The 22849-nt window shown below is 38.2% G+C and overlaps 1 protein-coding gene across 3 annotated transcripts in view; it reads left to right on the forward strand.

The window, feature by feature from the left end:
* Nucleotides 1-22764, forward strand: part of fmn2a (formin 2a) — a 60684-nt gene extending 37920 nt beyond the window's left edge. Inside the window, exons 9-18 of one of the 3 annotated variants that reach the window (XM_047350792.1) lie at nt 649-740; nt 829-958; nt 1478-1624; nt 2222-2281; nt 2943-3063; nt 5994-6086; nt 16917-16968; nt 17834-17983; nt 21686-21767; nt 21914-22764. In XM_047350792.1, the coding sequence (XP_047206748.1) occupies nt 649-740; nt 829-958; nt 1478-1624; nt 2222-2281; nt 2943-3063; nt 5994-6086; nt 16917-16968; nt 17834-17983; nt 21686-21767; nt 21914-21940 (954 nt within the window). In that variant the 3' untranslated portion in view covers nt 21941-22764. Of the gene's footprint in view, nt 1-648; nt 741-828; nt 959-1477; nt 1625-2221; nt 2282-2543; nt 2689-2942; nt 3064-5993; nt 6087-16916; nt 16969-17833; nt 17984-21685 lie in introns of those variants that run through there. The other 2 variants (XM_047350791.1, XR_007035899.1) reach the window with 2 other exon arrangements.
* Nucleotides 22765-22849: the final 85 nt, after the last annotated feature.

A 22849-nucleotide genomic window follows, 5' to 3' on the forward strand; every position in this document is an offset into this window, starting at 1 on the left:
AAAGTGCTGAGTCTCAGACCAGGGGTCAATAAGCTTCAGGAGACTTAAAGTTTGCATTTCTTTCTCAGCATGGTTTTAGTGTTTTGCTCATGCGTTTCAAAAACATTAACATCTATGGTCTTTGCTTCTTGTGAAGCACTTCTGGATGCTTTTTTAAGACTACCTTATATAAAACTGTGGTCCACCTGGCAGCATGATAATGGTCAGGAATGTCGTTGAGCTGAAGCCAATTCTGGCAATTGTGAAACTCGTACTGCATAGACTGATATATGGAAAGATTTATCTAAAAAAGTCAGTTTGAGACTTCTTTTATGGTTGAGATTTAGTTTGTCTGGCCCAAGAGGAAAAAGCTAGAGGGTGAAACAGAGAAGAAAAAAAAATCTGAATAGATTTGATAAGTTGTTGGCAGATTTACAATAGGCTTGTAATAAAATCCTTAAATCTAAGGGGAGTTTCTTCAAAACAGTCAACAAATAGAGCACATTTAGGAGATTGATCCAGACTTTTGTTGAAAACATGTTAAGTGTTCTTAATAAACATTCTTTCACAGTTTTTTTTTTTTTTTTGACATTTACACCTTGTTACATTTCATCTTTATTTTTGCCTGGATTTGGATTCAGCTTCTAAAGTTTTACTTTTCCTTCACAGAGGGCTCAGAATGATGAGATTGATTCCATTAGGAAGCACATGAAATCCAGCCAAGACAAGGACGATGCAAAGCCACTGGACAAACCAGAGCAGTAAGAATAAAAACTTTAGGAATGAAATTCAACACATTAATTGTCCTTGAACATAATGTTAATTTAATTCACTTTGTCCTTTCTTTAGGTTTCTATTCCAGCTATCACAAATTCCCAATTTCTTCCAGCGGCTGTTCTGCATCCTGTTTCAATCATCTTTTCATGAGTGTATTACCTCAATTTTGCGTAAAATTGTAATCCTGCAAAGAGTATGCAAGGTTGGCCGTTTCATTTCTTTAATTTAATACACTGAGCATTTCAAAACTATTTGCACCATTGCACTTTTTCATATTTTGTCTAGTACAACTCTAAGCTTTAATGCATTTTATTGGGATGATATGCGATAAACCAACACAAAGTCTTGCATAATTGTAAGGTTAAAGGAAAATGATACATTTAGAGGAGCCATTTAGAGAAAAGCATAAGGCAGAATCTTACAACTCTAAATGTGCAGCAATGATAGAGATATACAGCAAGATGGCTAAAATTATAGCACATAAATTTAACCACTGACTCAGGAGGGGATATACAAATGCATGCTACAGTTTTTAGACTTTTTGAAAAACCAATTGAAAACCATGCATCAGTTTCCATCATATTAGAATAATGCACCACTATGCTGATCACATAAAATTCCAATTAAATCCATTGAAGTTTCTGGCTGTAATGAAACAGAATGTGGAAGGTTTTACACATCGCTCATCTGTCTGAGCCTCATTTCTTCTGTATAATCACAGACTCTCCAGAGTAGTGAGGTCGTATTGCAGATACTTGGCCTTGTGCTGGCGTTTGGCAACTTCATGAATGGAGGTAATCGGTCTCGAGGTCAGGCTGATGGCTTCATCTTGGACATCCTGCCAAAACTGAAGGATGTTAAAAGCAGTGTGAGTGTGTGTTTGTGTCACTGATCTAAAGGCAAATTAATTTCGAAGTATAGATTTGAAATATACAAGCACATTGAATTGATCAGATTTTAAATCTTCACATCCACACAAAGATACTCTAACTTAATGCTCTCTTATTTATCCACAATCTAATCTTAGATTTGTCGCCTGTATGATCATATTTTTAATTGTAAGATTTGAGTTTAACAGAAGAACCTCAGGTCCCAAACAAGCGCAATAGCTGTTAAGAATTGAGACCTTATGTCTTTCTGTTTACAACTCTGAGTCGGTATCACAACACGCTTAGTGTGTCCTTAAAAATCCCATAAAAGGAAAGAGTGCAGTGTGTGTTTGTAGCGGTGGAACGAACAAGTCCTGAAACTTTCCACTAACTCTTGAGTTATGATGACTAGTCCGGCTCAATTGTGTTTTGTTGCATTGCTCTTCCACTGTCCTAATTTATTACCACCTTCTTAGATCGCTGTTCATTTTTATGTCAACACAATTTAAAACATGCTGATTCAAAATGGGTGAATTAATAAATAAAAGATGTTGGTTTATTTATTTTGATGTTTTTCTTTCTTTTTCCTTTTTTAGGATAACTCCACAAGTCTTTTGTCTTACATTGTTGCTTACTATCTGAAGCACTTTGATGAGGTATGTTTTGGTTCCTGTTTATTTGAATCACTCCTGTGTTTTAGTCTGATTTGCTTAGAAATCCTTCCAGAGTTCTCTTTTCATTTCCTCTCTTGCCAGAGGATACCATGGCTTATCCTTTATCAAATTATTTATTTTCCCTTTTCTCATTTGCAGCAGAGACAAATCTCTCTTTTTGTTATTCTCATACAACTTTTTTTGCTTTTCTCTTTTCATCTCTGGCTTATGTTCTGCTTTCTTCTGGCTTCATTCCAATCTTCAGTTGGCTCCCTGGCACTGCTTCCAAAGAAGTGTTAGCATAAATAATTTGCCGCTCCAGATGAGATGAACTCAGTAACTTAGGTTGCCAAAAACAACCTGCGTGACATCGTTGTAGCTTTTATAATGGCCTTTTAGAAACTCAGATGGTGAGAAATGACATGTCAGTTTCTACATTAAGCATGATGTTCACTTTTCATAACACTTTTAGCCCATTTTTTTGAAATTTTTGAGCTGCTGATATGTCTGTGTCAGTCTCTGATTACATTTATTTAAATCTTGCTTTTGCGTGTTCAGGATAGAGAGGCCCTCTCCACCTTGAGGAATATTGACTGTGACACTGTAGTGTGTGTTTTGCATCATATGTGTTTTTTGTGCATGTATGTCTGTTGTCATTTATTAGGATGCTGGCAGAGAGACATGCCTCTACCCTCTGCCTGAGCCCCAGGATCTTTTTCAAGCCTCCCAAATGAAGTTTGAGGATTTTGAAAGAGATCTACGCAAGCTGAAGAAAGACTTAAGTGGTACTGGCATCAACCTACATTACACTTTTTTTTTAAACACATCCATCAATTTTAAACTGTAAATCTACTGAAAGTTTACAAAACTGCAAACGTGGGTTTTACTGAACAATCAACCTATGTTGTGATTGCATTGGTCTCATGATTTATTACCTTGTAAATCTTTTTTTTTAAATCATCGGAGGCACATATTTGGGAAATGTCTTGCAAAACACATCATCATTTTCCAAACTTAACCAGCTATGGTCATGCATGGACTAAAGAGGCAGATCAACAGAGAGATAGCATCTGTTTGTCGTACAGACGAGGTAACCAGAAGCAGATGTGACTCGTCAGATATACCTCTGTCAGACCTGGCATGCCTTTACTGTCTTCCTGAAGTCCAAGTTGAAAATATATGAAGGTTGTAGTTGTGGCCAGGACACTTTCAATACATGTGTACCCTCTTTCATCAGCTGAGATAGAAGAGCTGAATGTGGCTCTGAAGAGAAAGTGATCACCATTGTTCCAAAGGCTGTCTTACTCAGTTTCCAAGTTGTTTTGGAGCAAAGCCTGTAGTCTGTCTTTCACTCATAAGTGACATTAGTTAGATGTCCTCTAAATGAACAAATCTAGATATATAAAAAGTATATTTTATAGATGACTCATGCATTCTCATTAGAAATCCTTTAGAATGTGGCTCAACCACCTACCCCTTTAGTGCTTGTTGTTTGGTAAATGTAAGGCATACAAATAAAAGTCTGTTTAAAAATTGAAATAGTTTATAGTATTTTTCTAGACCCCATTCTGAATAGTTATCCACCACATTCTCCACAATGAGACCAATAAATTAAAGCCCATAAGTCACAACCCAGCAGACCTAAAGCAACTAACCAAGAAATGCTGATGATCTTCTATTTCAGTTGAATGTCAGTCTATCAATCAAAAATCACTTTTTGAAACGACAGATATTAAGATATGATTTATTCATATAAAATACCCCTCCAGTGAGAAATTCAGATGCTTATCATCGGGCTGATTTTCATATTAGTTTTCGACTTTTAATTATAAATCTGAAAAGGTATTTTTCATTGTACAATAAATACACGCTACACAAATATACAACTGTGATGGACATTTAATTTTGTTGTGTATTTTCTTTACACAACAAAATTAGGGGAACATTATACATGTAGGCTCAGGTTTCTGTATCAACCCCACAAATAGTTGGTGAAATGTCCTTTAACAAGTTGCTCTTAAACCACTTTTTGTACAATCAGCAAGCTTCTGGCATAACTGTGGCCAGAAATTTTACTGCTTTTTTAAGCAGAATTGGTTGACTTTTCTAAGTTGGTTGTTTTTCAGTCCATAAATGTTCAACAGGACTGAGCTTGGGACTTTTAGGTCATTTCAGAACCTCAATCTCAGCTTTATCTATTCCAAAGCCATTTTTAACCAAATATATAAAGTCAACTCAGGATTCATTTTTTAATCTATTTTGTGCAATACTCCAAGCATTATGGCACTACCATGCTAGTAGGTTGGGACAGAATTCTTAGGTTTAAAACCAATATATTGGGTATATATATAAACATACCTCATCCAAACATCACACTTTTCTTAACTGTGAAACGTGACACTGGTGTTCCAGCAGTTTAATGGAAAATTTGAGAAAATAGTCTAACAAACCTGATGTTTTGCAAAGTTAAATTAGGCACAGAAATGTTTTCAGTTTTCTCTGAGAATAAAAGAAAATCCAAAACGATTTGTTTCATTTAATAGGTTAATGCCAAATTTCACAAAAATATGTTTGTATGTAACTCAACCCGTACTAATATAAATGTATTTCTAATTGCATTAGCAATATTTTTACTCTCGGACATGTTGGCATTATTTTAAAATAAACCTACAGACTAAAGTATTTAAAAAGAACAAAAAGTAATGTGTATATATATATTTTTTTATAAAATTCTAAACTTGTATCTATCTCTGTAATTAAAGCAATGGTGGTAGAGGTTTATGGGAAACTTAGATATTCATAAATACCAACCCTAACAAACCAAGTGTTCCATGTTAGATCACAGTAAGTTAATGGTTTAATGCTTGAAAAAAAAACTCTGTATGCTCAACAATTTCCAAGGCCTAAACAGTTTGCAGGTGATAAAAGCTGCTTTTTTGTCTATAAGAATGAGTTTGTACTTTTTTGCTTGCAGTCTAATCAACAATTCCCCAAATTTGGCCTTTTTCATTATTACTCTTTTATATATCTTTGCTGCTATACCAATTATTTCTTAGAAGGGTTTCTCCAAATATTGTTTTTCCTCTGCCATAAAGATCCTCTGACCTGTTTAAGTACCAGCAGTATATATAGATGGAGTTCCTCTTAGGGGAGGTTGACTTTCAACCCCAGTGGCACATGCTGACCATCCAAAAGTACATCATGTTATACTATACCCGTATACTTCTTTATAAGACAGCATAATCAGATGAGTAGTCAAACAGACATTGGCTTTAAATTCTGCTTCAATTGGGGAGTTTTGATTGGATCTGGAAGGACTTGGGGACATTCTCAAATGATCCACTAGAGAGAAAGCACTGTTCTTTTTGGATGAGTTAACATATGGTGTATAAATTTCCCAATCCCAGCTTCCCAGTTCCCTTGCCTTGTGGACTCTTAAGTGCAGAGCTAAATTTGAGTATCTGTCATTGTTGCAGATGGAGTGTGACAATAGCTTTCCCTGCGGGTTTCAGGCCTACCTAGTTACTAAAGGTTTCCTAATAGCCATTCTGGGTCACTGTGATTTTTCAGGACAGTGATTCAGCAGAGATTTATTTAGAAAAACTCAGTTGGGCTGAAATACAACCTTGCAGTTACCTTACCAGTGCTTGATAAGAAAGTGTTTTTTCCAGAATAATTATTTATTTCTTATTGCATCCATGACTTTTTGTTTCAGCATGTTTGGCTGAAACAGAGAAAGTTTGCAAACTTTCCTCTGAAGAAAACCTGCAACCCTTCAAAGACAAAATGGCTGCCTTTCTGACACAAGGTGAGTCTATTTTTACATCAGTTGACAAATACCAAAAAGTATTTTAATTTGTAATTTAAAACAATTAAAAGGAGACCAAGACAGTCATGTCATTGGTAAAAATGTGGTAATCCGAAGCTCAATTTTACCACATTTTATCCATTATTGACCAAAAACAGTAGGGTGAAGACATTGCATTGAAGATGTTGCATCAAAAATATTGTTTCCTTTGTAAGCAGAAAGGGCTATGTGACAAGGACAAACAAACAAGAACTAAATCACCCTTCATAAAAAGATTGCATGAGCGGTAAAATGCTTTTTGGTAAACAGTTTTCTGGCCAGATGAATTGTTTGAACTCAAAGATGTGGGATTCACTTGGCAAAAGGACGAAGTCTTCAGCCTCAAGAACAATCCAGTTTGATGGAAATGTCGTGTTTTCAAGGGTGTTAAAAAAAACATCCAGACATTTGCAGATAAAACCTGGGTATGGATCACATTAGACGTTCAGAAAAAGTCTGGTTTTCACAACGGCATACCAGCTAAACAAAGAATGCTTTCAACCTCAAAGAGTTTTTGTTTCTTTCAGACATGCTAACAGTTTGTTAAAAAATCATGGAACTATTTGTTTCCTTAGGATCTGGGTACTGATTGTTGAGATAATGTGTCAGTAAATATAAATAGAGTAATATTTTACATGTTTACACTAATCAGGCATTATGACCAAATAATGGAGTCTTTCACTTGTCAGTCTTTCATAGTCAAATTAGAACAGTGACACTGTGGGATATATTAGGCAATAAGTAAAAATGTTGTCTTTTTAAAATGATTCGTTAGAAGCAGGAAAAAAGGGAAAAGGATAAAAGTGAGTTTGTGGGCTGCAGTGGTCACTCATGATCTATTAAAAACCCTTCAAGAAAGAAAGTAATAAACCTAATGCTGATTCTTAAAGATACATGTCCGAACCTACCGTGCATCCCTGTTTGCTGTGTGTGGGTCTGCATAGCCACAGACCAGTCAAGATGCCTGATGATCACTGTCAAGATACACCATAGGCCCCCTGAGCAGTGGATCAGGACCACAAAGCAAAAAACTCAGGTGGCCTGGTCTGAAAGAAGGTGCCAAACAAGCAGACTGGCAGACTTCATGATGGCTGCATTTTACAATTTGCAGGACTTGGATGCTGCTAACATCTTAGGGCCAGACACAGCCGCATACTTTCAGGGGTTGAGCAGAGTACATACAGGGGTTGGACAATGAAACTGAAACACCTGTCATTTTAGTGTGGGAGGTTTCATGGCTAAATTGGACCAGCCTGGTAGCCAGTCTTCATTGATTGCACATTGCACCAGTAAGAGCAGAGTGTGAAGGTTCAATTAGCAGGGTAAGAGCACAGTTTTGCTCAAAATATTGAAATGCACACATTATGGGTGACATACCAGAGTTCAAAAGAGGACAAATTGTTGGTGCACGTCTTGCTGGCGCATCTGTGACCAAGACAGCAAGTCTTTGTGATGTATCAAGAGCCACGGTATCCAGGGTAATGTCAGCATACCACCAAGAAGGACGAACCACATCCAACAGGATTAACTGTGGACGCAAGAGGAAGCTGTCTGAAAGGGATGTTCGGGTGCTGACCCGGATTGTATCCAAAAAATATAAAACCACGGCTGCCCAAATCACGGCAGAATTAAATGTGCACCTCAACTCTCCTGTTTCCACCAGAACTGTCCGTTGGGAGCTCCACAGGGTCAATATACACGGCCGGGCTGCTATAGCCAAACCTTTGGTCACTCATGCCAATGCCAAACGTCGGTTTCAATGGTGCAAGGAGGGCAAATCTTGGGCTGTGGACAATGTGAAACATTTATTGTTCTCTGATGAGTCCACCATTACTGTTTTCCCCACATCCGGGAGAGTTACGGTGTGGAGAAGCCCCAAAGAAGCATACCACCCAGACTGTTGCATGCCCAGAGTGAAGCATGGGGGAGGAACATTGATGGTTTGGGCTGCTATATCATGGCATTCCCTTGGCCCAATACTTGTGCTAGATGGGCGCGTCACTGCCAAGGACTACCAAACCATTCCTGAGGATCATGTGCATCCAATGGTTCAAACATTGCATTCTGAAGGCAGTGCCGTGTATCAGGATGACAATGCACCAATACACACAAGACTGGTGAAAGATTGGTTTGATGAACATGAAAGTGAAGTTGAACATCTCCCATGGCCTGCACAGTCACGTTTTGGAGGAGCGAGTCAGGAAACGTTTTCCTCCACCAGTATCACGTAGTGACCTGGCCACTATCCTGCAAGAAGAATGGCTTAAAATCCCTCTGACCACTGTACATTTGGAATTATATACTGAACAAAAAAGTGTGAAACAACTGAAAATATGCCTTATATTCTAGGTTCTTCAAAGTAGCCACCTTTTGCTTTGATTACTGCTCTGCACACTCTTGGCATTCTGTTGATGAGCTTCAAGAGGTAGTCACCTGAAATGGTTTTCCAACAGTCTTGAAGGAGTTCCCAGAGATGCTTAGCACTTGTTGGCCCTTTTGCCTTCACTCTGCAGTCCAGCTCACCCCAAACCATCTCAATTGGGTTCAGGTCCGGTGACTGTGGAGGCCAGGTCATCTGGCGTGGCACCCCATCACTCTCCTTCTTGGTCAAATAGCCCATACACAGCCTGGAGGTGTGTTTGGGGTCATTGTCCTGTTGAAAAATAAATGATGGTCCAACTAAATGCAAACCGGATGGAATAGCATGCCATTGCAAGATGCTGTGGTAGCCATGCTGGTTCAGTTTGCCTTCAGTTTTGACTAAATCCCCAACAGTGTCACCAGCAAAGCACCCCCACACCATCACACCTAATCCTCTATGCTTCACGGTGGGAACCAGGTATGTAGAGTCCATCCTGGAACCAAAGATCTCAAACTTGGACTCATCAGACCAAAGCACAGATTTCCACTGGTCTAATGTCCATTGCTTGTGTTCTTTAGCCCAAACAAGTCTCTTCTGCTTGTTGCCTGTACTCAGCAGTGGTTTCCTAGCAGCTATTTTACCATGAAGGCCTGATTCACACAGTCTCCTCTTAACAGTTGTTCTAGAGATGCATCTGCTGCTAGAACTCTGTGTGGCATTGACCTGTTCTCTAATCTGAGCTGCTGTTATCCTGCGATTTCTGAGGCTGGTGACTCGGATGAACTTATCGTCCGCAGCAGAGGTGACTCTTGGTCTTCCTTTCCTGGAGCGGTCCTCATGTGAGCCAGTTTCTTTGTAGTGCTTGATGGTTTTTGCGACTGCACTTGGGGACACTTTCAAAGTTTTCCTAATTCTTCGGACTGACTGACCTTCATTTCTTAAAGTAATGATGGCCACTTGTTTTTCTTTACTTAGCTGCTTTTTTCTATCTAGCAGTCTTTTCAGTAGGACTATCAGCTGTGTACTGTATCCACCTCCTGCACAACTCAACTGATGGTCCCAACCCCATTTTTAAGGCTCGAAATCCCAGGGCACCTGACAGGGCACACCTGTGAAGTGAAAACCATTTCAGGCGACTACCTCTTGAAGCTCATCAACAGAATGCTAAGAGTGTGCAGAGCAGTAATCAAAGCAAAAGGTGGATACTTTGAAGAGCCTAGAATATAAGACATATTTTCAGTTGTTTCACACTTTTTTGTTCAGTATATAATTCCACATGTGTTAATTCATAGTTTTGATGCCTTCAGTGTGAATCTACAATTTTCATTGTCATGAAAATAAAGAAATCTCTTTGAATGGGAAGGTGTGTCCAAACCTTTGGTCTCTACTGTATATACATATATATATATATATGTATATATATATATATATTTTTTTGTTTTGTTTTGTTTTGTTTGTTTTTTGGTTTTTTTGGTAGTTTTTGTTTAAGCTATTATCATTATGAGACCCAAATATATGGGTGAGTGCCAGTATATAGGAATCTTATATTGAAATAACACAAGAAATGTCCACCTCATGATGACTTCAATTGACATTTGGTGATGTTATATGTAGCATTATTGGCTAAAATAAAAAAAAGGTTGGGGCTGTATGTAGTATTTTAAATATTAACATGGCTAATATGCTAACATGTGTGTTTCAAAACCTTAACCTTTTATAAGTGATTGATATAAATACTCATTAATACACATTCCTACAAATGACATAAGAAAAACAAGCAACTTAATATGTTTAGTCAAAATCGAAGGGTAAACCAAAATCCTTAGAAAAAAGATATTCAATTAATCCTGAAATAAACACGTCTCTGAACCTAAACATTGAACCTTTGAAGATGTACATCAACTAGAAAGCTGTGTTAAAAAGATCCATGTGGAAAAATAACATGCTTGCAGGTCTAGATGTAAACAGATCTAACTTTGGAACAATTATTCCAGACACTTTGAGCATTTACAACAACCAGAGAACTAAATGAAACAGGTTTGAAATCAATTTAGAGTAAATTTGTATCTAACAATGTGTTGTCCTTTGAGCTGAGAGGACATGCACCAATGGGCATACCATTATAAGCACCTGCATAATGGTGTGTTGGTCCCCCTTTTCCAGCCAAAACACCCCTGACCAATAGAGGTAGTATGTATATATAGACACATATATATATATATATATATATATACACACATGTGTATGTATATACAGGGGTTGGACAATGAAACTGAAACACCTGTCATTTTAGTGTGGGAGGTTTCATGGCTAAATTGGACCAGCCTGGTAGCCAGTCTTCATTGATTGCACATTGCACCAGTAAGAGCAGAGTGTGAAGGTTCAATTAGCAGGGTAAGAGCACAGTTTAGCTCAAAATATTGAAATGCACACAACATTATGGGTGACATACCAGAGTTCAAAAGAGGACAAATTGTTGGTGCACGTCTTGCTGGCGCATCTGTGACCAAGACAGCAAGTCTTTGTGATGTATCAAGAGCCACGGTATCCAGGGTAATGTCAGCATACCACCAAGAAGGACGAACCACATCCAACAGGATTAACTGTGGACGCAAGAGGAAGCTGTCTGAAAGGGATGTTCGGGTGCTAACCCGGATTGAATCCAAAAAACATAAAACTACGGCTGCCCAAATCACGGCAGAATTAAATGTGCACCTCAACTCTCCTGTTTCCACCAGAACTGTCCGTCAGGAGCTCCACAGGGTCAATATACACGGCCGGGCTGCTATAGCCAAACCTTTGGTCACTCATGCCAATGCCAAACGTCGGTTTCAATGGTGCAAGGAGCACAAATCTTGGGCTGTGGACAATGTGAAACATGTATTGTTCTCTGATGAGTCCACCTTTACTGTTTTCCCCACATCCTGGAGAGTTACGGTGTGGAGAAGCCCCAAAGAAGCGTACCACCCAGATTGTTGCATGCCCAGAGTGAAGCATGGGGGTGGATCAGTGATGGTTTGGGCTGCCATATCATGGCATTCCCTTGGCCCAATACTTGTGCTAGACGGGCGCGTCACTGCCAAGGACTACCGAACCATTCTTGAGGACCATCTGCATCCAATGGTTCAAACATTGTATCCTGAAGGCGGTGCCGTGTATCAGGATGACAATGCAACAATACACACAGCAAGACTGGTGAAAGATTGGTTTGATGAACATGAACATCTCCCATGGCCTGCACAGTCACCAGATCGAAATATTATTGAGCCACTTTGGGGTGTTTTGGAGGAGCGAGTCAGGAAACGTTTTCCTCCACCAGTATCACGTAGTGACCTGGCCACTATCCTGCAAGAAGAATGGCTTAAAATCCCTCTGACCACTGTGCAGGACTTGTATATGTCATTCCCAAGACAAATTGATGCTGTATTGGCCGCAAAAGGAGGCCCTACACCATACTAATAAATTATTGTGGTCTAAAACCAGGTGTTTCAGTTTCATTGTCCAACCCCTGTATATATATATATATATATATATATATATATATATATATATATATATATATATATATATGTATATGTATGTATGTGTGTATGTATGTATATAATTCTGGATTTCTGTTCAACGCTAGATTAAAACATAACTGTTTGATCAGCTGTAGCTCAAAATCAAAAATACCTAGACTGATCAAAAGTAAAATTAACAACTCTACACTGGACATATATTCACTAAAACTTGTTTTAAGACTATTGGAACCTTTATTCTATTTTATTCTATTATTCTCATCACATTCTTTTGAACCCATTATTGTGTACTGTACAACAGAAAAAGGGGTTTCCTCAGGCCAGAACTCATGGTAGAACCACCAGTGGTTCATATCTTCCTATCGACACTTTACTAAAGGGCAGTTTCACAAAGTCTGGATTGCATTTCATTGTGTGTTGTTCAAACTCTAAAATATATACACTGATAAAACCTGAACTGGATAATTCTGAATTAAATATAGCTTCTTTAAAAAACAGTTTGAGATTTAGGAAACGTTTTGAATTTGGTGGTCATAATACAAAAAACAGCCCTTTTTTGGTTCCACCTTTGGTTGTCCACAACACATTACTGTTAACTTGGACTTAATTATTCTACACTGGTTAGAGATTCTTTAAAACACTGTTTGTAATCTGTGACACCATTACTGTTTTTGTAAAACAATAAAATATGGATTTTCAGTTTTCCCAAAGGATTATTTGTAAAAATCTTGTCTCTTGTTCTCATAAACCCAAAATGTTATTTTATCTCATAAGCAGATGTACTGTTAAACCTCTTTAATCTACGCCACAGTCATCCAGACATTCCACCCAAAAGCCAAATTGTAACATGGCATTAACATGGAATAAATAGCTTTGTGATAACTTAATAAGCAGATGTAGATATGACTGACAGTCAAGGACTACAAGTACATTATGTGTCTAAATATTATAGAAGAAATTTACCCTTAGTGTTTGCATGTCATGTCTTTTAGATGCCAAGCAGACAGAATGAGCCTTTTATCCTAAAAATTAGACACGTAAAACAATGTCAGGGTATTTTAATCTACATCAAATGGGTAAGGCCTAACATTTAATGCTTGATTTAACTTAACAGGCCAATTGACATTCTTTACGTAGTCCTCGCGTTGACCCTGCATATAATCAGCTTACTGTGGCTAGTCTTCCTGAAGGCCCCAAGTCACAATCTGCTCTTCCACTTCTTTTGTATTTAAATGAGAGAATAATACATAACATATGTTATTCGGCAGTAATGTTCAATGTCCGTTTTTAAAGGATGTCTACGAATGAAAGCCCCTCACTTTTTTCACCTCCATTCTGTCTGTTTTTGTGTTTCTCCGCTGTATGTTTGAGACAAATATGGGAGCCATCTCTTTGATTCAAATGATGAGGTTTTGTTCCCTGAGAGCAGAAAGTAAGCACTACAGCACGGATATGTGTATCAGAGGCCTCCAAACGGGATTCTTTGAGTTCCTCCATTGCAGTGGTGGAAGGGGAAAAAACATTGGCTAAATGTCTTATTTTTGTTATTTCTATAATTTCTAAAGAGCCTGTGGTTAAACTGTTTCTGGCTCCATAGTTTAAACCACTTTTGTTTATTTTCTGACCATGAAACTAACCGCACAATAACAGTGGGAGTGGACATGGAGCTCGGTTGTTTGGTCTAGCATGATTTTCTCCGCTCACTTCACAAATTCTCATGCATGCTGGTCTTTGATGGAGTCAATATGACCAGCACGAGAGTGCCAGCCATGTGTTAATTTGTTTCTGATGAGTGTAAAGACTGGTAGTTTGACTGACGTAAAGCTTTCACTCTGTTTCATCCAGTTTTAAACTAGATTAGTAGACCTAAATTGACACCAAAACTGTAATGTTTCACACCTTATCACTGTCAAATGTGTAGCAGACATTCTAATATTTGTCAATCCAAAAAGATTTGTAGATGAGTGTATTATTCAAAGAATCATTCCATATAAGGGGACAGTAAGGTTGATCAATTTATAATATCTACATATAAGACTTACAGTATGTGGTGCCTTGCAAAAGTTTTCATGCCTCACCTTTCCACATTTTTTCATGTTGCAATTACCAACTTCAAAATCTTTTAATGATATTTTACGTGATAGACAAAAAGCAGAGCATGTTTACTAGAGAAGTAAGTTATGTTAATTCCCAATTGGATTTAGATCTGGTCTTTGATTGGGACACTCTAACACGTAAATATGTTTCTGTGTCTTTAGCCGTCTTGTCCTGCTGGCAGGTGAATCTACACCCAGTCTCCAGTCTTTCACAGCCTTTTACAGGATAGCACTGTATTTATCTCCATCCATCCTACTATTTTTTGGCGGATCTAATCAGGGCACTCTCTCCCACATGTTTGCTGTCTCTTGCATGGCTTTTTGAAAACTGCAGACAGGCCATCTAATGACTCTATTTCAACAATCATGTTCTTCTTGCTACTGCTCAATGAGGTCCAGATTTGTGGAGTGGAGGACTAATAAATCATCTCCTGTCCACAGATGATTTCACCAGAGTAGTTGATCTTTGCAACTCCTCTAGAGTTACTAATGGCCTCTTGGCTGCTTCGCTGATAAATGTTCTCCTTGCCTCGCCTATCAGTTTAGGTGGAAGGTCTCTTAGTGGTTTTCAAGTTGTGCCAAAACTTCAATTTTTACAGTGGGGATTGAAAATTGCTAAATAAATGTTCAAAACCACAAACTATTGTTTTATAACCTGACCTGTCTGATGTATTCCTTTGTATCCATGATGCTGTTTGTTTACTAATGTTCTTTAACAATCCTCTGAGGCACTTTATGGATTTGTTTCTGTGAAAGGTTGTGAGAACTTTATCATTTTCTTCTGTTTCACAAGAATCCACAATTTTTTGGTTGGTCTCTATGAAATAAAATCCCAACAAAATCTTTGTCAGATGACAAAATGTGGAATAGTTCAATGGCTGCAAATACCCTTTCAAGCAATGTTAATAAACCTTTTAAACATGTTTGTTCTAGGGACCCAAATTCCTGCTGCATTTATTTATTTACATCAGTATCTTAGAATCTATTACTTAGGTTGGAACCATGGACATGATTGTAAACTATAGAGGGATTAAGAACCCATCTGTTTTCAACAGTTATCCAGCTTGGAGTAGCAGTAATCTTGAGAGTAATGCCACCATCTCCCTCTACCTGGCTTCTTATGTCAGTTCTTGTGAGAAATATTTTCTTCAGCAAGTCCCAAGTCTGCTCAGAGGCATTTTCTTAACCCTCCACCCCTTGTTCTAGCCTTGTATATAGGTTTGGAAATGTATGAACATATATGGCAACCAAGGGCTGTCCTGGTGTAAGCCCAGAATTTAAATCTGCCTTGTTACAAATGTAAATCAAGCTCTGATTCTTGTTGATCAGGCAACAAATATCCCAGAGCAAGGTGGCCCTAAGACCTCTACTCCCTAAGCACACTGCCACCAACAAAGCCATAATTGTAAGCCTTTTAGAAGGCCACAAAACACAAACACTGGTAAAATCTCCAGCATACATTTCAGTCAACATTTCAATAAGAATTGAAACCACATTGCTCATCTGAAATCTGAAGTTAAGCTATTAATTGGTGAGACCTAGCATAGACTTTCTAATTGATGTTAAAAAGATGAATTTGCTTTTCACTTTTGTGTCAGTTGCATTTCTGGTCCACAAGGTTGCATTTTTTATTCATCAAATATAGCAGAACTCTACACCCTAGCTTCCCACCACTGGTTTCAGAGGTAATGCCTGCAGCTGCCACCAACCACTGTACAGCCACAACAATAAACATGACCCACTTGGAACTATTGTCTCAGTCTCCTTTAGTAAACCATAAAAGGTCTGCCAGAGTTGGGAGTTAAAGATCTCTTGGAGTGGGGGCTCTGCCAGGCATTTGAAGCACACTACCATTGGACTCTCAGATGCTCTGTGTGTACTTAGAGTAGAACCAGACCATCTGATCTGACATACCACCAACTGACAGTTCAGTTGAGGTCATGTACATTGTAGTACCGTCAGTGATGAACACAAAAGTATTTCAGCTACAAGACCCTTGGAAGACTGTAAGAAGTGGAGATACTCTGGAATTCCACAAGGTGCTCAGGAGCAGGCAACAGTTGAATTCCTTCCCAACTCAAAGAAGAATAACTATCCTCTCTGAAACTATGGAAATATCGTCGTCGGGCATTTCAGTGTTTCAAGCAAGCCCACTTGGTGCAGACAGATTCTAGGCCCCCTTGGTGAATCCACAAAACCACAGATCCTTACAACACCTCCTTCAGATGTTGTGTCTACAGGAGGGTGGTCCCATACAGTCTGTTTGGTTTGTTCCCTGTCTGACCACATGCTTTCCAGCAAGCATCTTTCCCAAGCCTGGCCCTAGTACGATTGTTCAGACTGGCCCGTAGACCAGGACCAAAAACCTTGTTCATACATCACAAAAACCTAGCTCCTAGGATAATAAATTCCTTGTATCTCTACCTCTAGATTTCCATCAAGAAGATCTTTAGCTGTGGATCCAAGAGTTATACATGAATTTTCTTCACCATTGAATTATAAAAGAATTAGTTAACAGCTGCTGCTGTTTTATCATTATCTGTAACATTCCCTAGCATGTACATGCAGTCACCTGTCTCCGTTTGAAGTAATGCTCCACAAAGAAGCTCTTGTTCTCTCATCTGCCATTCATCCGTTGTGCGATTGTCATGACATTCTTACACTTACACAATCTGGTGGCAACCCGTTGAACCTGAACGTGAAAGCTGACATCTTGAATTCTTCCTTATGTATAATTCGAATAAAGATTGAACGGTTTGTTTTAATTTTTAGACTTGAGTATATCTAATGTACTTGTTTTTAAACTCTACAGCCAAGACTGAGCTGGAAATGCAGGAAAAGCAGCTAGCAGACACCCAGAAGATGTAAGACTCACTTTTTTCAACATTTTTCTACGGTAACTTTAAAGAAAGGTCCTTCTTTAATTTCATTGGTTTACATTTGTTGTTTTCTCAACTGTCAAACAGCTGTAAATTACTAAACTAAATGGTAAAGCAATTCAGTACAGTTTTAAATGCAAATTTCTTCAATACATCAGAGAAATATAATCTTTCTGCTTTGTCTGTATTTATGCTTCCTGGTTCCTTCAGTTACATAGAAGGTGCAGGCCATCGCGCCGGGCCTTCAGCAGACATGAGGCCCCCCTGTGCGGTGTCTACGTTGTTTATCTAAGCAGAGCAAGAGTAGACAGCCATGGCTCCAGGCTTCTGTTTGTGCTGGCGAGGAATGCGTTCCTATAGCACACTCCAAACAAAGACAGACCAACCTGTCTGTTATATTGATCCGCTGTAAATGGCTGCTACATTTAACACTTGAACATGTGTCATCCACTTGTATATACATGTTTTCTTTTGGTAGATGTGTCTTTTTTCTCTCCTTGTCATACGTTTTCACTTTTCCAGTTATCGTATGAACAGGTTTTGGTGCAGAAGGCAGGTAAATTCTGTTACAGTTGTAAACACGTTCTGTTTCAGTTATGGTCAATGTGTTTCACATGGCTTTCTTGGCAAAAATTGGCTTTTCACTGTTGTATGAAATCCACAGTCATCAGTTTTAACCTTCTCCTCATTCTGATGTCAAATGTGTGTTAAACTGCATTATTCCAAGATCAACTTTTATGCTTTGCATATTTGTGCTGCTCTGGCAGATTTCACAAGACAGTACAAGTTCCTGTAATCAGCTGTTCTAATAGTGTGGCATGAAGTGATATTTTTGCTCTTTTGTCCTCAGCTTTTTGGAGTTGAGTCTATCCTTCTCGGTAAAACCCAAGGCGGGAGAGAAAGAAGTCTCTCCAAACACATTCTTCTCCATTTGGCACGAGTTTTCTTCAGATTTTAAGGAACAGTGGAAGAAGCAGAATAAGCTTTTATTACAGGAACGGTGAGAATATTTCAGAATGTTACCTTTTAGCTGGCACAGTGCCTTGCAAAAGTATTCATATCAATTGAAGTTTTTCATATTTTGTTTCCTCAAGTATTGTTTTTTATGATAGACAAAAAGTAGCACGTACTTGAGAAGCAGATTTTTAATATATATTTACTAATAAAAAATCTGAAATGTCTGGTGACGTTTTGTATTTAGCCCCTTTAGTCTGAAGCCCCTACATATAATCTTGTTCAACATAGTGCCTTCAGAGATCATCTAATTAGTAAATGTACACCTCTATGCAACTTTTCTTACTGTAAATAGTTATATGAAGGTGTCGCCATTTTGTTAGAGATCATTGGTGAATAAACAGCCCATGACAGACCAAGGAACAAACCTGACAAGTCAAGGTTAAAATTATGAGGCGATTTGAAGTTGGACTAGGTTATTAAACAATATCCCAAGTTTTCAACATCTTACAAAGCTATGTTGAATTCATTTGAAACTTGAAAGAGTTCCCCAAGAGCACACATTGTCCTGATGCACACACGCACATCCACACCTTGAACAAAGGTGGCAGGTGCTCTGCCATGATGAAGTGAAAAATTTCCAAATGAAGAAAAATGCTTGCACACTGCAGGCTTTAAATGTTGGCTCATTTACTTTACATTCTACTTCAGAACCAAGCAAACATTTTGAGCAATGCCATTAGATTCCTGCAGTGTGGAAGCCCTTTGGTTCATCTAAATATTTCCAACTTTAAACCTATTAAGACATGGCTATCCACCTAAGCTTATTGGCCAAGCAATGGGAACATTAGTCACACAAGCAGCTAAGAGGCCCATGGTAACACTGGATCAGCTGCAAAGTTTTACAGCTGAGGCGGGAAAATCTTCTGACAGTACGATTGCTGGTCATGCAATCAACAGATCTAGCCTCAATGGAAGAGCAACAAAAAAACCTTTTGCTGAGAAAAAGCCATTAGAAGTTCTGCTTGCTACAATCCCTGTTAGGGGCACCGCAAATGTGTGGAAGAAGTTGCTCTGGTCAGATGAGACCATAACAAAATGTTTGGCCTACGTACAAAATGATGCGTGTGCCAGAAAAGTAATACTTGTCACATAGCCTTGAACACACCATCCCCACAGTGAAACATTGTAGTGGCCGCTTTCCTGCTGTGAGGATGCATTAATTTGCAAGGGACGGGAAAGTTGGTAAGAGCTGATGGAGCTAAATACTTGGCATTCCTGGAAGAAACACATTTAGAGCCTAAAGAAGACCTAAGACTGGGCTGATTTACCTTCAAACAGGACAGCATCCCTAAACTAAGCTTAAACATTTCTCTTGCTCTCGGTGGAAGACACACGCGTTTTCTCTCCCTCCCTCACTGCTGATCCCTGCTTCTGCTTTTTGTCTGTATTTTTCTGAGAGCCTCACTTTGCATATCCTCCAAACTTGTAAATTATGGACGTGGTCAGCTGGACTCTCAACGTAATTGATCAAAATTTTTTTTAGACGGGAAGACAGGGTAAAGGAGACCCTCTTGTCCAGACGGGATGTTTGTCTCTGGATACACAATGGATTCTTGGCAGCAGTGGAAGACTGTGTGCCTGACTACGATGTCGGTCGAGGACATAGAAAATGTGTACATATTTGGACTTTTGATAACAGGATTTCTACTTTTTGGAGTTGGTGATTACCTGGCTTATCGAGTGATTCGCAAAACGTGGGCGGCTGTTCAAAGCATTCCAAAGCTGCCTGCGATGTTGGATGGAGTCTGTAGAGCGATCAACACTCAGACTGAAATGTTAAGAGAGCAGAATCGCAAGCTGGACTCGATTCTTGGCAGCGGTTAGACTCAGAGGTTAAAGGATATAATCTTGGAGAAGTTGTACACTTGAGATCTGCGGAAAGTACCAGAAATTTGGCTATTTGGATTCACAATTCACAACTGCCTGAACCACAACATAAATCCAGCGCTCCAATGTGACCTTGGCAACTTCTACTAACTGGCTATCGACAAAATCTCTCCTGGATGTTATATAAACATGACGCTCTTCCCCAGCACTCCCCTACCAGCTGTGTGCTGATAGGACTATGCGGCCGATTGATAAAACTTCCACCTCTCTTCTCAAGAACAATGGCGCGTCTATCAGTGTTTAAAGTCTAATTCTTGCAAACACTCCGACTTATATATATTCGCACCCTCAAGATTCCACCGTACCCTTGATAAATCTTTACTTATGTGTGTGTTGTTTACCCCTGCTGAGGTTTTTTGTACTAATTCTGACTCTATTCTGTTAAGAATAGAGTCTGAAATATGAATTTTTTTCCCCTTCTATCTTACTTTACCTAAATGTGTGATTTCATTACTTTCCATAGATTTTCAGATTTCTCAGAAGGATTACCAGCAAAAGCCAATTATTATTAGTATGTACACCAATGACCAGAGATTTTTTATTTCTTAGAAGGATTCATAGATTTTAGATTTCTTAGGATTGAATTACAACAATTTCATACCAGTGAAAGCCAAACATTATTAGTATTTAAAAGGTTTGGACCTACCAGTGACCCAGCTTCTCTACTTAGACTTCAGTGAGTGCCCATGACTGTTACTATTTGAATGATGGAACCACAGCTGCCTCATACCAGTGACCTCAAGGATTAATATTATCTTTTTTCTTCTAGCACAGGATGAATTCCTTACCACAGAGGACTTAATTAGCTAATTACCTCTTTTAGAAAGATTGGATTAGAACCAGCTCTTACCAGCAATCCCCCAAGGATTATTAATGTCATTTGATTTGTTTTTCTGTGTTTGCTGTATCATTGTAATGTTTTTCCTCATGTACAGGGCTTTGAGTACCTTGTTGCTGAAAAGTGCTATATAAATAAACTTGACTTGACTTGACTAAACATACAGCTAGAGCTACAATAGAATGGTTTAAATCCTAAAATTTTTTTTTGGCCTTGCACAGTCATTATAGATTCAACAATTTTTTTTACCTAATTTCACTTTATGGTAACAATAACTTGCAGCCCATCTCGTGCTGACTGAAGATCATATCAGATTCATTAAAATGCATGAGGAGAAAAGAGCTTAAATGACCCAAATCATTGTCATCACTCCAAAACAAATTCACTCATGCAAATTCAATTTTGCCTCCAGTGGTTTGACGAAAATAAAGATGTTGTTATTTATGTCAACAAACGGTAAATTGGTCCATTATTTCCAATAAAGATTGAATTGTGATAATATGTTTGAAAAAGGAGTCGAATGACATGGGGCGCTGCTTGTTCAGAAGGAAAGAGTAAAAAAATATTGAAAGCATTAACTTTTTGCTCGTCAGCTCTCATTCTGCTGGTCCTTTCACATTCCCAAAGAATAACATATCCTTACCTGTGTTGTGCTGGTTTGTAGTGCCAGCACATACTCAAGGGAAGACCAGATATCCGATGGTAAACCTGTTGTACTTTCTCAATGCCAACATGCTAAAAATCTCAGTTCAAAACGTATTGTATTCCCCCTCCATGCAACAAAATACAGTAAATCAAAACAGACTAGGAATGACCTCTTCACAAAACACATTTATTACTTTAAAATCTCACATGACTAGAGGCTGAGTTTTCTAGGAATAATCAGCTCTGTGAATGTGTGTCCTCATAATTATCTGCCCTTGATGTTTTTGTAAATCAGTCATCTGCTGTCTCTTTCAGGGTGAAAAAGGCAGAGGAGAGCTTCAAACAGGCCAGGCAGAAAGCTACATATAACGTGACAACCAAAAACGCAACTGGAATAGTACGCTATTTTCTTTTTTCCACCTTTCTCCTCTTTCTTTCCATTTTCTCACTTGACAGACTTCATTGCTTATAAATCTCCATCTGTATATAAAATTTGAAGGTTATTTAGTGTAAACAACCTAGACCTATTTTTGTATTTCACAGAAAGCAAAGCTGGGTAAGAAGATCTGAAGCGGAAAATGGATAATCATCTGAACTTCTTGTTGCACAAGAACAATCTGACATAATTCAGTAGTTTCAAAATAGATTGTCCTAACTGCTGGTTGGTATGTTTCTGAATCTAGGTCGACTTAAAACAAGATGTTGGTCTGCAACCAAACTAAAGTCTTTAAATAGTCATTTTAGCCAGAAAATGTCAACAAAACATGGGCTTTTAGCATTATGCCCAAATTTTATCTATTTTTTTTTACCCTAAGTATAATTGTTTTTCCACTGTTCTGTGTAAGAATTCTATATGTTTATAAGGAAAACATTTTCTTATTTAGGTTTGGTGAAAAGCACAAAATCTTCGATTTTTATATGGGAAAAATGGTGCCTTATTAAAGGGCTTAGGTAGCAAATGCATAATGCAGAACATGTCTTTTTTTCCACATTTTCGTGTAAATAACATGCCTGTTAAAGAGAAAAATCAGTTTTAAAAGTGGTTTGGATTTAGTTCACACAAGTGTCAGAAATGGGTGATGGTTTAATTGTTTTATAAAGAGCACCTCTTCTACTACCTTTTTCTTACACAAACTCACATATCAACATGGTGTGATCTGATGAGTTGTACTATTTTCCTGTTAAGCAGTATTTTTTATTAATATGCTTTATTTTGAGCAAAATCCTATGCATGTAATTTACCTATCCTGCCGTGTCAAAGTGTGAATTCCTTTACATTAGACAAGCAATTGGATCACGTTAAGATTTTTTACATGGGCAATGCCAAAACTGTTTTAAATAACATTGAACATAAAATATAAAACTTATTCAATAAAACCAATTATATAAATTTGCATTGAAGCCACTGATTATTTAACATGGTCTACTACATGCACTTTAAAGTGACTTGTTTTATATGAAATAGATTTAATATATTTT

The sequence above is a fragment of the Girardinichthys multiradiatus genome, chromosome 22 (assembly GCF_021462225.1).
Source record: "Girardinichthys multiradiatus isolate DD_20200921_A chromosome 22, DD_fGirMul_XY1, whole genome shotgun sequence".
Lineage (NCBI taxonomy): Eukaryota > Metazoa > Chordata > Actinopteri > Cyprinodontiformes > Goodeidae > Girardinichthys > Girardinichthys multiradiatus.